The 17465-nt window shown below is 38.3% G+C and overlaps 1 protein-coding gene across 1 annotated transcript in view; it reads right to left on the reverse strand.

Moving 5' to 3' along the window:
- Positions 1-17465, reverse strand: part of Spata17 (spermatogenesis associated 17) — a 177154-nt gene that overhangs the window by 128420 nt on the left and 31269 nt on the right. Inside the window, 1 exon segment of the mRNA XM_042258816.2 lies at positions 6899-6949. Within this exon segment, the coding sequence (XP_042114750.2) occupies positions 6899-6949 (51 nt within the window).

The following is a 17465-nucleotide window of genomic DNA, read 5'->3' on the forward strand; positions in this document are numbered from 1 at the left end:
GGATTCCTGGGGTAAGGCCACCAATGGCCCATGATCCTTCTTTTCCAACTCTAGCAAGTCCTTGAAACAGTACTAACCTCATGCACACAGGCTCAAGTGGAACCTCCCGAGATTCTGATATTCTTGGTACATATCCCATACTAAAGGATATAGTAAGTGATGGTTAAGATAAAAATTAAAACTCATCCATAGTAAAGTCCAGGTAGGGTTACTATTGCTGTGATGAATTACCACCATCAAAAGCAAGTTGGGAAGGAAAGAATTTACTTGGCTTACACTTCCATATTGCAGTCTGTCACTAACGGAAGTCAGGACAGGAACACAAACAGGGCAGGAACCTGGAGGCAGGAGCTATTGCAGAGGCCTTGAAGGAATACTGCTTACTGACTTGCTTGTCATGGCTTGTTTTGCCTGCTTTGTTACAGAATCCAGGACCAACAGCCTAGGTGTGGCACCATCCACAATGGGCTGGGCCCTCCTCCATCAATCACTAATCAAGAAAATATTCTATAGGCTTGCCTGTAGCTTGATCTTAAGGAGACCCCCCTTCTCCGATTACTTTAGCTTGTGTCCAGTTGACATTAAACTAGCCATCACAGTAAATCATCACTCCTTAAGTGGCTTTGTATAAAATGAGTGTATAGAGGAGATGGAAGGAACTGAGCCTTGGCTGAGCAAAGAGAACAACTGTTAGGGAAGTGAACAGGCTGAAATGCATTGTGCTTCACACTTTGCCAAGTATAACACTAACAGATTCCATTCACACACTCCTTGTGAACAAGGTATGGTCTCATATTAAACTTGAAGAAACCGAGGTGGAGTAATTTATTCAAGCTCATCTATCCATTACAGAAGCATTGGCAGTCAGGATACAAAAGTATGTATGACGTGCTATGAAGTCCACACTTACTGCACTATTACCTTATGTGAGCATTATAAGGAGAAAGAAAGTGTTCCTTTAGTTTTAAAGACACACGTTTTCTTAGTGGGGAGGTTAGCAGAACAGTTGTTGGTTAGTATAGGCATGTCATGTAGGTAAGGTTGCTGCTATCTTTACCTATATGAGCACAGCTGAAATGGGGTATTTTATATATTTCCTGTTGGAATTCCAGTCCCAGTGAATAGACAATTTTTTTTAAAATAAAGCATATTCAAGAGCCAGAGTAAATCTTACAACATTGTTTTTCTAAATTTCAAGGTGAATGGGTGACAACTTAAAAAAAAAAAACTGAAATAAAACAAACCCAAAAATGGCTAGTATTCATGCCCTTCAAAGTAATTAGCAACTTTCATAAGTGATTGGAATAAAACAATTATTGTCATTGATCAGCTCTGAATAGATAATTTTAAACAAAGTCATTGTGTGCTCAGCAGATTACATCTTGTTAACCGGCAAGTTCTAAATGACCTCTTAAGCTAGTCAGATCAGTGATGCATATTCCTCATTAAGTACCATCACATCGTAAGTGGTCTTATAAATAATGTTTATTTTAAGCACTGAAACAAATGGAAAACCTTGGTACATCAAAAGCCATCTGCCCACAGAAAAGATTTGCCTCCACTACGTTTATCTTTATTCCCCCAAATCCATAAATCTGAATGTCAATGGAAGAGGAACAAAAGTCTTTTTTCCTAAAATAGAAGTGAAGGAGGCCTGGAAAAGAGACCCGCTGACAATGTCCTCCCAGGTTCCAATGCCCTGGTGTACACCATTAGAACACGGCAACACACACTCATCCTCAGCTCTGCTCACCCTTCCTTCTCTCTGAGTCCATGGAAGTGCTTTGCTTGGTAACTGTAGTAACAAGAGTGAAGAGCCATACCTCTGCTTGGTAATGGAAGCATCACGAGGCCCACACTTGACACTGTCTAACACAGTCCCTTCCTATCTTGAGGAACCTTTCTTTGTGTGACTAAGACTATGCTCTTCACTCTGTAGCCACAGGAACATAACACCATTTCCAGTCTAGGACACGGCAGTATCCTTCTCCTAATTTAGTAATGTATGTCTTTTTAATCGCCAAAGTTGTTTCTGTAAATCATGCTTACTGCATGGCACAATAAATACGAACAGAATTATAAGTAGTCTAAAGGACTGAGATGAAGCTTTATATATGACATATTTAACCACTGTTAAGTAAAGTCACTATATAACTTTTCTTACACTCGTCATGTTTTAGACATGAAAGAAAAGAAACAACAATTGATACTGTGACATATTAATTCATAACTGTAAGAGTGAGTCACCAAAGTTATAGTACTTTGCAAATCTGTTTAAAGTCATTTTTAGTGCTCAACTTGCAGTTCTGCTATTATTTTCCATAAAGCAAGCACTTCAATCTGAACTGAAGTGATTGGGTGCTAAAATCAAGACAAATCACTCCAAATAAGAGTCTGCTGGCCCTCTTCCAGCCCTGGTCGCTTTGCTAAGTGATGACAGCTGATGGAGAAATCACCATACAAGTGTTCCAGGACAAAAGGGATTCTTCAGGAAACAATCAATTACATTTGTCGTCTAGTCCATCCCTACCATAGTGCCTACACACGGAATTTAAACATCTTAAATATCCCCAGCAAAAGCAAAAATGACCTCTCCTAACAAGGGTGCTCAGTCTTTAGTGATGTAGAGAAAACTTATTTAAGGCAAAGGACTTCCTTTTTAAAATTCTATGCATAGGAATGAATAATAGGGAGGGACAGCGTTGACTGATTGTCCTGAGATATTTATTTAAGCACCTTCCATAAGTCAAGCATTGGAAACTGAAGAATGAAGGGTCCATCTCTGGGCCCCAAGGGACTTCCAACATAGCTGTGGTGTGGGCTAGTATGTAAACTAGGAAGAATAATAAAATGTTACCAGTTTTAATGGAAAAACATGTCTATGGTGAAGTAGAGAAATAAAAATTCAGAGAGTGATTGAGTCTACGGGGAAAAGGGGATCGTAAATCCTGCAGAAAAAAAGGTGATCCCTTAAAATTACAGCAAGTTAGGATGTTAATATCTATTACAGGAAGCAAAAGGATATTCATGCACTTTGTTCTTCATTAGAAGAGTATGACCACTTTCTTAGTACTGGCTGCAAATAAGTCTACAACTGCTCTGCTCCACCAGCATCTGACTATGACTAACATTTGTCAGGTTAGCAAAGTTTCTAAAGTATCACCAGTAGAAAACCCACTTCTAAGTAAATTCAGTTCTGGTCACTGCTTGATGTGATCAGCTAATCTTGAAAATCATTATTTGTTAGAGGATTATTTACAGCCTCTACACAAGTTAGCCTTGTTCCTACCTGTGACAAAGTGAACTCATCTAAAGCCTCTGAAGGGAGTCTTTAAACTTCTTGTAGAGGTGTCTGTGTGTGTGTGTGTGTGTGTGTGTGTGTGTGTGTGTGTGTGTGTGTTTGTGTGTGTGTGTGTGTGTGTGTGTGTGTGTGTGTGTGTTTGTGTTTTACTAGGGACTGAATCTATGTCTCATTGAATACTAAGTAAGTACTCCATTACTGAATTATACCCCCAGCTGTTTTTTTACTTTTGAGACAGAATCTCACTAAATTCTTCAGGCTGGCCTTAAATTTGTGATCCTCCTGCCTTGGCTTTTTAGCTCACTGAGATTATAGGCCTGTGCCATGAGGTATGTAGAGAGATGTTTTTATTACAAATTTTCTATAGTAATCCTCAGAGAAATCCCTGAGTGTCTTTAGTAAACCATTTCAGACTCTAGGTAATGTCCCAATAGCCTCTCTCTTCTCTTAATTCCCACTGCACTCACACTTCAATCTTCCCTCTTGGGAAGTCATGCCTATAGAAAAAGAGGTAGGGGATATAGTATAGCTTATGGTAGAATGCTGCCTGGCTTGCATCATTCTCTGGGCTCACCCCCAAAACTATGATGCAGAGAAAGAATCCAGATTTCTCAAAGAGAGGCTTTATTTGAAAAGATTATTGTCTGTATAACAATTTTTGGAGAAGAGAAAGAAGAAGGCTTTTTCAATTCCTCAAGACCTACTGTAGCTAGAGTGAGTTGAAGGACAGCTTGGGGAGCTGAGACTCTGGAGCTTAAAGACTACAGAGAGGACTGAGGATTCAGGAGAGAGTCAGGTACATGTGCTCTGGGTATGCAAAGGCCTAAGGTTTTATCCCCAGTAAAGCTAAAACCATAAACAGTAACAAAGCACTACTGCAGTGATGAAGAAAGATGATCCCAGCAGTTGACAGAGGTAAAGAGCTACCACTGGAAGATGGTGTGGGTGGGAAGATTTGCAAGTGTGCTGAGAGCTTTTCCTTTATGGACAGTGTGAACACGGCTGGAGGACACCTGATATGGGCACGTAGGACAAAGGGTGGCACAACAGAGCAGAATATCACTTGACAGCACTTTATCCACAGAAAAATATCTACACCACTTTTCTTTATCTACACCACAGCACTTTATCCACACTTTATCCACAGCCAGCTTCTTCTTGGGAGATTAAGGAGATGGTGTAGGTCACGTCAGGGACCTGAGGGAAGAATCAGGCTAAGGGTAATTGGATGATAAATGCTTTGTTGTCATGATCAGTGAGTACAAAGAGGTAAGTTGGGAGATTTTAAGAAAGGGGTGATTTTATCAGGGATATGTTAAACTTGGCCTTGCCACAGACGAAGAAGCTTGACACCAACCATCCATGTGTCTCATCCACGTCAGGGTGGAAGGATGTGCATGCTCTTCTCTACATGCAAACAAGCACAAAGACTTTTTTTTTCCTAACGTGTTTGATCCCTGGGATTACAAAACTCCAGAGAGAACCTCAACATTTCCCACCAATTCATTTCAAAGGCAAATTGACAATGGATCACACTTTTAGTATGATGCTGAAGATATAGGTGCCTTCTAATGGCCATATCCATGTTAGCTTCTTACACAGTTCTTTTCCAGGTTAAGGGAACCTCAGTTCAGTCAGAATAGAATTCATTATGAAGATCTGGGGCTAAATAAAAGACACAAGTATGTGTTATTCCATCCCTGTCGTCTGGGCTTCTCTTTAGTTACTAAGGGTTAGTAGGATGGGGCAGAAGATCTGTCATCATCCCTCTGGGGTCTACAGAGATATCTAAGGCTCTGGGCACTCTCCAGTGGAGCATGGTGTTTCACATCTGTAATGCTAGCACTCTGGACGTTAGAGCAAGAGGATCAGGAGTTCAAGGCCAGCCTTGACTACATAGTAAAAGCTATGTGAGACTCTTTCTTTCTTTCTTTCTTTCTTTCTTTCTTTCTTTCTTTCTTTCTTTCTTTCTTTCTTTCTTTCTTTCTTTCTTTCCTTCCTTCCTTCCTTTCTTTCTTTCTTTCTTTCTTTCTTTCTTTCTTTCTTTCTTTCTTTCTTTCTTTCTTTCTTTCTTTCTTTTTTAAGAACAACTGTTTTAGGTTCTCAAGAAATTGTTAATTATTACTTTAGAGACACATCTGACATGAAGTAAGCAGATAAGAATCTGAAAGTCTCCATGTTTGAGTCTATGGTAGCACTGCACAGAGAATGGAAACCCATACATTCTCAGATTAGTGTATGGCATGAAGAAAGAAAATAGTGCTTTCTTGTGTGGATGCTCCTGAGAAAGGTTAATGGCATCCTACACTTGGAGTTCTTGTCTCCGGCTAATGCCACATCTTCCTCTTGTCTGGGTTCTCACCAGCTCCAGGGGAACACGAAGATGCACAGTAACTAGAGAAGGCCTGGTTCAGGCTCCATGACCTCCACATAGAAGACAGCAACCTTTCCAAGAGCAGCATACAGATTCAGAAGAAATGTTAACCAGGTGCTCTCATTCAGTGCATGGCTTTACAAAAGAATTTGCCACCTTGCCTGGCCCAAAGCAAAATGTGTTCTCTGCAGAAGTAAGAATTAATATTAATCAAATAGAAGGTAATTAGGCAATGTATGTCTTAGAAGCAGTAATAAAATTCAACTGAGAAATTTCCCTATTTATAATAATTTATCAATTAAGCTATAACTACATTGTTTTAAATAAAAGGAATAAATTTTTTCCACTTATCGCCAAAATCAAGCATACAGTGGCTATGTTCAGTTGTGTGTGTGTGTGTGTGTGTGTGTGTGTGTGTGTGTGTGTGTGTGTCCCTGTAAGTACAGGTGTGTGAAGGTGAGCATTCACATGGAGGCTAGAGATAGATGTTGGGGTTTCATCACTCTTTCTGCACCCCACCTCTTTTTGAGACAAGGTGTCTCAGTGAACCCAAAGCTCATCAATTGGCTATGCTGGCTGCCTAATGAACTTTAGGGTCAGCCTGTCTCCACCCTGCCAGCACTGGGGTTATAGAAAAGAACCACCACCATGCTCAGTTGGTCACAATAGTTCTGGGGATCAGAACTCAGTTCCTCATGCTTGTAAGTCAAACATTTTACCATGTAAGTCATATCATCAGACCTAAAGTCGTCTTTCTATTAGATATTCAGCACATAAAAATAAACACAAGAAATGATAGAAAAATATCTACACCAGAAACAAACTTTATTACTGTTAAATCACATGAATAATTTTTAATTACCTTATATGAGACAGGATTCTTAGATCTCAGAGCCATGTTCATCTATTTGCCATAATATATCACATGACCTATCGACACTGATGCATTACTTCATTAATATTTGTGGTTTTTCTTCAGCTATGGCTCAGAAATCTCTGACATCATAAAGCATAGGCATTTATAACTTTGTGGTTTACATTTTACTCTAATTTTCAATGCTGCCATGTGTTTAGTATCACTAACTTTTTAACTAGTGTTCCTTCCCCACCTTCCCATTAGCATATCAATCAAATTTGCATTACTCTGCTTTGCTCGTTTTATTAAAAGGGAATTCAGGGCACAATTGACTTTTCATTTGTTTAACAAGTGAAGAAATATTTACCCTGACAGCCATTTCATTGTAGAGATTCATCTTCATATTATAATACGCTGCCTGTGAATCAAGAAAAAAAGAAAAGATGGCATAGATTTCAGTTATACAAAGACAGTGCAGCCTATTTTTACATATAAAGGATAAGAATCTTTATACATAATACATAATAAGAGTTCTGGGCTTAGAAAATGAAATCAAACTTTGTATTGAAGAGATAGGCTTCCTAATACATAATGCAAGCTTAACCAGAAAAATCTATGGTAGTCAAACTCAGAGCTAATGGAGATATATGATCATAAAATGCTCTCCGCTGAGTTTGATAATCAATGGTGCTCTACTGAGAATAGAATAACAAAGCAGAAATATTCACAAGTGCTGGTGACACATCGTATGGTATGATTTATTCACTAGGGTTCTCTTAGCCAAAACTCACAGGAACATAAAAGGAATTCATATTTCAAGACGTCGGGTTTAATGAAAAATTCAAAGAAATGCTGTCTTCAGTCGAAACCGTTCAAGGATACGGATGCAGTGATGGGGCAAAATTGTGCCTTCCAACCATCTATGTGAGATGCTATGTGCTTAGCTGCCTCCTGAGTCAGCCTTGGGAATTTTGTTTCATTTAGTATTCATTTTACCTCCATAAAATCACAAATATAATGATACCACATTACAGCAAATCCCTTGGTAGAGTGAATATTTCCTAAACTCTTAGTTTCTTTCTAAGAAAGACACTCTCTCTATTAATACCCAAATCTACACTATATAAAGAAGCATTTAGCAATGGTTCTTATTTTAATGAAATCACTGTCTTAATTAAAATTTCCCTATCTGCTGTCTTTTAATTAAAAGTAAAAAAATCAGAGAGCTTACAACAGTACAATTAACAGTAAAGCATTTACATATATATATTTTTTTTTTTCAACATAAAATTGTTGACACAAAAACACAACTCTCACCTCAAAGCAAAGAGTTAGTTTACTCTGGAGACAAATATGATTGACCATAGCTTAGTAACCCAGATTTAGGTTACCTCAAATTCCATGTTCCAATGTGGTAACAACTTGATGAAGTTTTAATAGTTACAGAACAAAGAGAGTCATAAAGCTATACACTTTTAGAAATCATTGGTGGATTCCTCAGGTAGGAGGGTAACAGCAAAGCAGGGAAATCATCGCTACAGGCCTCAGGTCTTCCACTGCACCCTTAGCCTTTGGTTGGTGGATACCAGAGGCTTTTTGACATACTCTGAAAGGTTTTATATGTTAGTCAAAAGGATGTTAGTTCAGACACAGAGGTGGGCAAAGAATGATTATTAAGGAGTCTGAAGATGCCAAGACAAATTGTAACTATGCTCTGGACCTGCAATGTCACAGCCTCTGCCATTCCGACCAGTTAACCAGCCTTGCAGAACAGCCAGCGTAAGGTGTGGTTCTTCTCAAGAACTCCCCTTTATGATACACAACCTCACGCATTTTTTCTCCAATCAGAAGTTATGCAACTAATAGAATTTTACCCTAGCTTATGAGTATTACATTTTCTGGACAGAAAAAAATAAAAAGATAAACTCAGTCCTCTATCATAGGCACTTCTTCCTCATGACAGACAAGAATACATACAAGGGGCTTTCCTATAATTAGCCTGTGTGAGTTGCTTGGTGTTGTTCGAATCTTAGATGGTCTTTTAATAAAAAACCCAGAGCCAGGTATCAGGGTGAAAGCTGAAAGATCAGAGAAGCAGAACAGCCAGGCCCTAGTTCTTACCTCTACGAAATCCTCAGTGCAAAGAGAGTGAGTTCCTGTTCCTCACGCCTTATATACCTTTTCTGCCCTGCCATATTACTTCCTGGGATTAAAGGCCTGTGTGCTTCTCAAGCAAAGACATGAGATCTCAAGTGCTGGGATTAAAGGTGTGTGCCACCACTGCCTGGTTCTGCTTCTCTTCTATACTGGATCAATCTCATGTAGCCCAGTGTGGCCTTGAATGCACAGAGATCCAGATGGATCTCGGCCTCCCAAGTGATAGGATTAAAGGTTGTGCCACCATTGCCTGACCTCTATGTCTAATCTAGTGGGTACTCTGTCCTCTGATCCTCAGGCAAGTTTATTAGGGTACATAATTTATCACCACAGCCTGGTCGGATCCAGAGCAAACTGTGAAGAGTTGCAGGGATATATGATTCCTCAACAGTCTGAGCAATTAAAAGACAGTGGGCTGCGATGTGTTGTTTACATTACTGCCTTTAACTTCTCTATCTTCCTTAAAGCAAATGTGGCATAATTCCTGTCATTTGAGATGAATTAAAGTACTTGATTTCATGTTGTATTTATCAAATCTTGCTGAAGCTGACATTACCATGAAATGCATATATGTGTGTATTTCTATACATGGGTTTTCAAATAATAGATTTTCTTTTAACTAAAAATAAAAAATTCACAGAGCTCACAAGAGTAAAACTAACAGTAAAAGCATTTACATATCTATTTTTTCAACATTAATATTGCTGACACAAAACAATTCTTGCCTCATAAAATAACTATTACTGGAAACTATGTCTTCCAAAAAGTTTCAATCAGAAAAAGCTGTTCTTGCCAGTATATATGAGTGCTATTTTAAAGTAGTGTATGAGCTTTTGAACTTCAGACAAGTTTAAACTATGACTTTATTTGTTTTTTAAGTGACTTTTATGTGTGGGTTCATGTGGAGGTCAGAGGACCACCTATGGGAGAAGTCAGTTCTCTCCTGTGGCCCAAGGATATACAACTCGGGCCATCACACTTGGTGGCAAGCACCTTACCCACTGGCCCTCGACTTTATCATCTGTGTGACTTTGAAAAAAGTTTCTGTAAGTCTCCTGGTCTAGACTCCCATCCTTTAAAAAGGTATTATATGCTTCATTAAGCTGTTGTGAAGGTCTAAAGAGATAAAGTAATTAAGGCTCTGGGGATATAGTTGATAGGAAAGACTCACAGCAGTGTTGAACAGGTTGTGTGTGTGTGGAGTTATACATTTAACTGCATAAAAGGATGAAATTTTTATGAATTAACGCAGGGAGAAGTGGCCTCTGGCCTGACAATTGTAAAGTCTGTACTTCAAAGGCAGTGCTACCCTGAGCCTGCTTACGTGCCCACTCTTGTTTATCTTTTAGAACAGGATGCCTGCATGTGGAGCATCATCACATGAATTGTCCAGAGCTGGCTTGTTGTAAGATGGCAGCCAGACTGATCAGCGGATAGCCTTATTTCATTATAATCTTGCCTACAGGCTAAGCGGCTCTGACAGTAGACAGCTACCTTGAAGAAGGGTGGAAAACACCTTGTTTAAAGGAGCAGGAGGAGGCAGGGCCTGAATTCCCAGAAAATATATGACCGTCCCTAACCTAATTTCTGTTACTCCATATCTAAGACCTGTCACCCCCAAAGGATCAAGGAAGCTTGATTTTCAAGCCTATGTCTCAAGTTCTTGGCCAACAATAAAAGTCTCCTAGATTACAAAATTCCTATTCTTATGTGAGCCACTAATGGATTCTATGTGGCGTCCCAGATTGCCTAGTCTGGAAGCTTTTGAAAATAACCTCCAAACAGCATCAGATACCAGTGTCTCCCTTAAAATGCCAAACCTAGAAGAGTTGATCAGAGACAGACGCCCGGACAGTGGTTAATCAGTTACCTGCGGAAGTGCTGGCTGGTAACTATTTAGGAAATGTTCTGGAGACAGAATAGAGATGGCTACATAAAAGTAAAATGAATGAGTCCAGATAGATGGCTCAGATATTAGGAACCCATACTGGTCTTCCAGAGGATCTGAGTTTGTAATTCCAGGTTCACGTGATCAAACACCCTCTTCTGTCCTGTACAGGCACTCACGTGAACATAATCACTAATATACATATATACACATAATTAAAAATAAAATATTTTTAAAAATATGAATGCCTTTGAATAGTAAAGTTAAAATGATTAAAATGTTACATTTTATTATATATTTCATCTTTAAAAAATTCAGAAATTGTATTTGAACTGTGTACGTCTATATACAATCTCAGAGATGTAGGTAGACATTTCATATTTTCATAAAATTTCAGTTTATCTTTGTTTTTCTAGTCTGAAAAACATTGTCATGTTCATGTTTCCATGCAGTTGGATAAGCAAAGGATATGGTAGCAGCCCCTATAAGGAAAACTAAAAGCTATTGCAACTTTCCAGCAAACAAAATTTTTATTTCCCTTACAATTTTCCACTCTTCTATCCCTTTATTATTGAGACAGCAAGTTCATTTTCAATAGGAAAGTGATAGCTCTGTCATAATGACTACCCATAGGAAGAGTACACTGTCCCACTATAATGCAGCTCTGCCACCCATTCTCTAATGGTCAACTCTAGAAGCGAATGAAGGGAGCTGGGAGGAAGAACAGGGAAAGAAGACTGATACCCCAGTTATAGGACAAGAAAGATTCTCCCAGATCAAAGGACAGCACTTGGACATGTTAACTTCCTGTGGCCTTTGCCGTATCACTTGTGAGATCTGCCTATGGAACACATATTCCTTTTGAAAATGTGCTTATTTGTCTTCTGCGTGGCTGATACTCAAGTATACTTTTTATTTCGAAAAACTCGACCAAAGTGGTCATGTTTGTGATGTATAACAGTCATCTTTTCTAATTTGCTGGTCACTGGTTCTGCTCAGGAAACAACTGAGCAGCAAGGCTCTGAACATCATGCTGCTTCTGAGAAGCATCTGAGCCCTCAGCTCCACAGTGGCTGTGGCTGTGTAAGCCTTGGGTCCACAGTGGCTGTGCTGTGTAAGCCTTGGGTCCACAGTGGCTGTGGCTGTGTAAGCCTTGGGTCCACAGTGGCTGTGCTTATCTATTTTACTTTGAAGACAGAGTCCCTTACTTTATCCATCCTTTCTGGTCATTCCCTGAGCGTGGTCAGGTCTTTCCCCCAATACTATAATTCTTCATACCCACTTCTTATTTTTACTTCATTCAGACACCTTCATCACACTGATTTTTACAAATTAATGCTTTTATTGAGTCCTTAGTGATTAAAAAAAAAAGACCTTCACAAATTCCCAGTTATGTAAGGTAACATACCTTACCTGGGTTGATTGATGTAATGAACTCACTTGAATGGTTTTATTTCCAGGAGTGAGTGTGATGAAGTTCTAAGGCGAAGCATGTAGCACATAACTTTCATTTCTCTAGCAGCATAATGACTGCTGGTAAGAATATGTCCATATTGCTTTGTTTCTCTGGCTCTTCACCTGTCTGTCTGCATCTCTTGAAGTAATTTGTAATGGGGAGTCAGATAACTGAGAACTACTCTTGTACTGGGCAAAGGATAATAATCAAAGTTCATCAAATCAAATATCAAGGCTCCCTCACTGTTCTAACAGCCCCTTTTCCTTACCCTCAGCCTGATTCCTCCACTGTTCTCAACCTCAGTGCTCCTGCCAGAGCCTGTCCAGTCCCTTCTGGCTGCACAGATTCGAATGCTCTCCGGTTTTCCTGAAAGCATGTATAGGAGAATCTGGCCTTTCTCCTACTCCAAGTACTACCAACTGGAGCTTAAAGTTAGAACTTCCCTAGCTCCAGTGGGTGCTGGGAAATGGTTTCCAAAACCAGAAAAGAAAAAACAACAAAATGGAACCTCAAACTATTTTAAGTTATATTTTTAATGACAAACATGCATAACATTTGCTTCTGTAGTCAGCCTATAAAGTCATGTTTTCACACACACACACACACACACACACACACACACACACACACACACACACGCTGTCATATTTCCTTTTCTTGTGCCTCAGCTCTTGGTCGCCCCTCCCCCTTCTGCCGTGTCCCACGTGCTCCCTTCCCAGCTCCTTTCTTGGTGACCCCATGGGAAAGAAGTTCTGACTGCTGGCTGAAGGTCCTCCTCTCCGCAAGTGTCCTCCCTGTGCCTAGCCTTTGCACCTGGACCTATGCAGCACACTTCACTCCTGAGCCTGCCATGCCAGACTGCCTCAGTCCAGGTGCTTCCTGGCCAGTTGACCTCCAGCTTCCCGTAATGCGATCACTCCAGCCCAGGGCAGCTAGAAACACTCCACTCCTGTCTGAAATCCATATCCCAGTTTCCTCTATTTCACTCCTATTTAATTTCAGAGGATAAATTTCTACTAAGCGTTTTCTCACTTGAAATGGTCAGCTATCTATTCTCCTTCAGTTTTAGCTTACATCTTTTATGTGTGGTACATGGTGTTACAGGAACAAAAAATAAGGCTTTCCTTTGTTGGTAAACATTTTGATAGAAATCAAGAAAAGATGAGTTTCTAGAAAGAAACAGCCAACTGATTCAAAAGCACAGCCTTTAAACTAACACATGCTCATAATCATTTCGTAATGTGTGGCCATTAACTTTACCAAGTGACTGGCAAATGCAGTAAGAAGGAAGATTTAGAAGATGTGTACACTCAGAGGGCAGCTAAGAGTAGCTTTGCTGTTTTCCACATCACTGCCACTCTGAGTTCATGATTAACCATTAAAGTTATTTATTATTAAGTAATTATGAAGGTATATGCTTTGCTTTGTTTTCAGGTAAATGGTAACAATAAGATTGGTACCACTGATTTCTAAAATAGCCCCTATTTTTTGCCATAAAAAACTAAAACCAACTATATTTTTCATGATTGTCATGAAAATTAACAGAATTTTACATGAATAACTCAGAGCTCTAAGTCTATTTATTTGAAGTTTAAGGCTCTGAAGAGAAAGAATTCATATATTTCACTCTTTTCTCTGACACTGAGGTGAAAAGTGATGCCTAGATTGCAATTGATTTGGATATCTCACAAAGAGAAATACCAAGGCAATGGTATATTTTCACATATATTGAAGAAGCATTTGTCTAATGCAAGAAAATTCTATACAAACAGTTATGGCAATCTTTTATTAGTTTAAAATTAGTGGCATTTTTATATAGTTTTTTCCTTTTATAATAAGATCAAATTGGCATTTATTGTAACAACACACAATGAAATCTGAGAGTTGATTTTTTTTAACTCCTTTTAAAGTCAATAAAAATTCTTTTCCTTGTTATTCAGTTAAATGTTCTATCAAAATTAATCCTTTGTAAGAAATTTAGAATCGTTAGCTATATATTAATATTGCCTTTAATCTCTAGCAATGTAGTAAATAATTTTTATGATTTGAACAATAATGTTTTAAAACCACAATTATCTTTATGAGTTAAGTTGTTATACCATAAAGCTATGAATACACATGTCACTGACTAGATGATCACAATTTAAAAGATAAGACTAAGTTACATGCATTTATTTCACAATAAAATATCAAATTAATTATATATTACAATAGTCTTTATAGTTTCAAACTGCTCTCAGGTTGTGTTAAAAAGGAATATTTGATATAGTACATGACATTAATTATATAATGGCAAAGTATAGAAAAAGGCAATTTTAAAAAATAAATCATTTTGTATGAAAACTGTCCTGTACAGTTTATACTTGTAAGTCCTATCAGGGCACAAACTCCAAGGGCTCTAAAAAGGAGAGAGAAAAGGGCAGCCTGCCCTGCTTCTGCTGTCTACAGAATTATTACCTTAATCAGGCATGGTAATGAACACCTATAGGACATGGCCTGGTTAGGATACCCAGGAGGCTGAGAGGAGGGCCAAGGATTTCAGGCCATCAGACAGGCAGCATAGGAAGACCTAGTCTCCAAAAATACATAAATAAAAAGGAAGAAAGGTATTTTTATTTGACTATTTCTAGAGCAATGTACAATAAGAATAAACTATATAGACTATTCCATGGTTGAAGAGAAAAAATAAGGAAAGCCACTTAATACTCATTAAAGGACAATCCCCCAAGAGGACATAACAATTCTAAACCTGTATGTACCAAATACAGGTGGACACAATTTCATAAAGGAAAAATACTACTAGATTGGAAACCACAGATGAGTCCAAACATAATGAATATTAGGTAACTCTACCATCCATTCTCACCATTAAACAGGCTATCTGGACAAAAACTCAACAGACATCATAAATCAAACAGACCTAACAGAAATCTAACTCTACTAAAGAATATACATGACTCTCAGCAGCCCATGGAACTGTCTTTAAATTGACCATTTATTAGGACATAAAAAGTCTCAATAAATACAGAAAAGCTGAAAAAAACACCCTGAATTCTCTCTGATCACACGGAATATAGCAGGCTATTGACAGGAAGAGAAAGCACAGAAAGTACACAGATTCATGGAGATTAAGCAACACACTACTGAACAACATGAGTGGATCAAGGAAGAACTAGGGTAGGCAATTTTACAGCTCCTAGAGATGAATGAAAATGAACACCACAATCTATGGGACATAATGAAGGCAGTCATATGAGAGAATTTATATCACTAATTGACTACATCAAAAATTTTGAGAGATTTCAAATTAATAAGTTAACAATGCAACTTAAGGCATTGGAAAAACAAGAATAAGCCAAATCCCAAAACAGTAGACAGGAAGAGAGAATGAAAATCTGGTAATAAACTAATAAAATAAAAATGAAAAAACAATACAAAGAATCAATGAAAAATTGGCCCTTTGAAAAGATAAGACTGGCAAACTTTTAGCCAAATTAACCCAAAACAGAGAAAACCCAAAATAATAAAACTTAAAAAAATAGAAATAAAAAGGAGTCATTACAACACATACCAATGAAATTCAGAGAATCATAACATGTTTAAATTTTTTCTCTTCTGATAAATTTGAAAATCTAAAAGAAATTGAAATTTTCTAGATGTGTAAAGCATACAAAAATCAAACCAAGATGAAATAAATAACTTATCATAGCCAACAATGTAATCAAAGCAGTAATAAAAAGTCTCTCAGCTATAAAACAAACAAACAAAAAACACAGGACCAGATGGGGCTTCTGCAAAGTGCCACCAGAATGTCAAAGAACCAACACCAACACTACTCAAGTTATTCCATAAAATATGAAAGGAAGGAAGGCTTCTGAACTGTTTTCATGAGGCCAGAATTCCTGTGTCCCAGTACAGATAAAGGGAGAGAGAGAGAGAGAGAGAGAGAGAGAGAGAGAGAGAGAGAGAGAGAGAGAGAGAGAGAGAAGGAAGCAAGGAAGCAAGGAAGGAAGGAAGGAAGGAAGAAAGAGAAGGAAAGAAGGGAGGGAGGGTGGGAGGGAAGGAGGGAAGAAAAAGGGAGGGAGAGAGGGAGGGAAAGAAAGAAAGAAAGGAAGAGAGAGGAAGGGAAAAAGAAAAAGAAAATGAAAGTTGTGGCCCATTTTCCTTGAGGAACACAGTAAAATGCTAGCAAACCAAATTTGAGATCATATAAAAAGATCATTCATTATGACCAAGTTTAGTAAATCCCAATGATGCAGGTCTGTTTCAATATATATAAGTCAACAAATTACACTTATCACACAAGTGGACTAAAAGACAGAAACCACATGATCATCTATTAGAGAAATGGTCTTTGAAAAAAATCTAGCATCTCTCCATGATAAAAGTCATGGAGAGAATATAGATGGAAGGAGTACACCTCAGTATACATAACAACCTACCTCCAACATCACACTAAATGGAGAAAAACTCAAAACATTCCCACTAATGTTAGGAACCAGATAAGGATGCCCACTGTCTTCTATACAATATAGTACTTGATGTCTTAGCTAGAGCAATAAGGCAAGAACAGGAAATGGAAAGAAATAAATAAGTAAAAAAACAAACAAACAAAAAACAGGAAAAGAAGAAGTTAAGGAATCTATTTCCAGAGGATTGGGTTCTGTACATAACAGACCCAAAAAATCTCAGTGCTAATAAATAATCTCAGCAAAGAGGAAGTATATTAAATTAATGAACAAAAGCCAATAGCTATCCTATGCACTGACAACAGACATACTGAAAAGAAATCAAGGAAATAATCTCATTCACAATGGTTGAGAGGATCCTGGGGGAGTTGCAGGAGATTAGTGAAAAGTGGATTTGATCAAGCCACACTATATGCATGTATGAAAATTTCAAAGAATGAAAAATAATAGAATCGTGGTTTCCACAATGGAGGAGGAGAATAAGACAGAGGAAGACAAGGAGGACAAAGAGGAGGCAGCTACTGTCCCAAACATCAGTACCACTAAGTATCCAACTGAAGTTAACCATGGGTGAAGTCACAGAACACAATGACATAAAGAGGTTGTTAAAAGATTCAGAGAATCCTCTGTAGTATGAATGTGTTCCTATCATTGTGAACCAAAGGTGCTGGAGTCCAAGATATCCAACAGGTAGAGAGACTGCCAGAAACTAAAGCAAGTCACTAGGCATGCTGAAACAGATGGTGACAAAAACAGGCAGGCAGGAGGCTGGGGTTTGTTTAATCACAAGAGAAGCTGGAGTAGCTCTGCTCTTAGGAGACTACAAAAGCCACTGGAGTGGGGGACACATGATACTGCAGGACTTGATAACCTGTTTTGGTGTCATAGAATTATTTAAAATCTAGAAAAAAATATTCTGGTGTAGTAATATTTTGAGGAAATGTCTCTTTGAAACAACAGCCTA

This window comes from Peromyscus maniculatus, chromosome 11, assembly GCF_049852395.1.
Source record: "Peromyscus maniculatus bairdii isolate BWxNUB_F1_BW_parent chromosome 11, HU_Pman_BW_mat_3.1, whole genome shotgun sequence".
Taxonomy (NCBI): domain Eukaryota; kingdom Metazoa; phylum Chordata; class Mammalia; order Rodentia; family Cricetidae; genus Peromyscus; species Peromyscus maniculatus.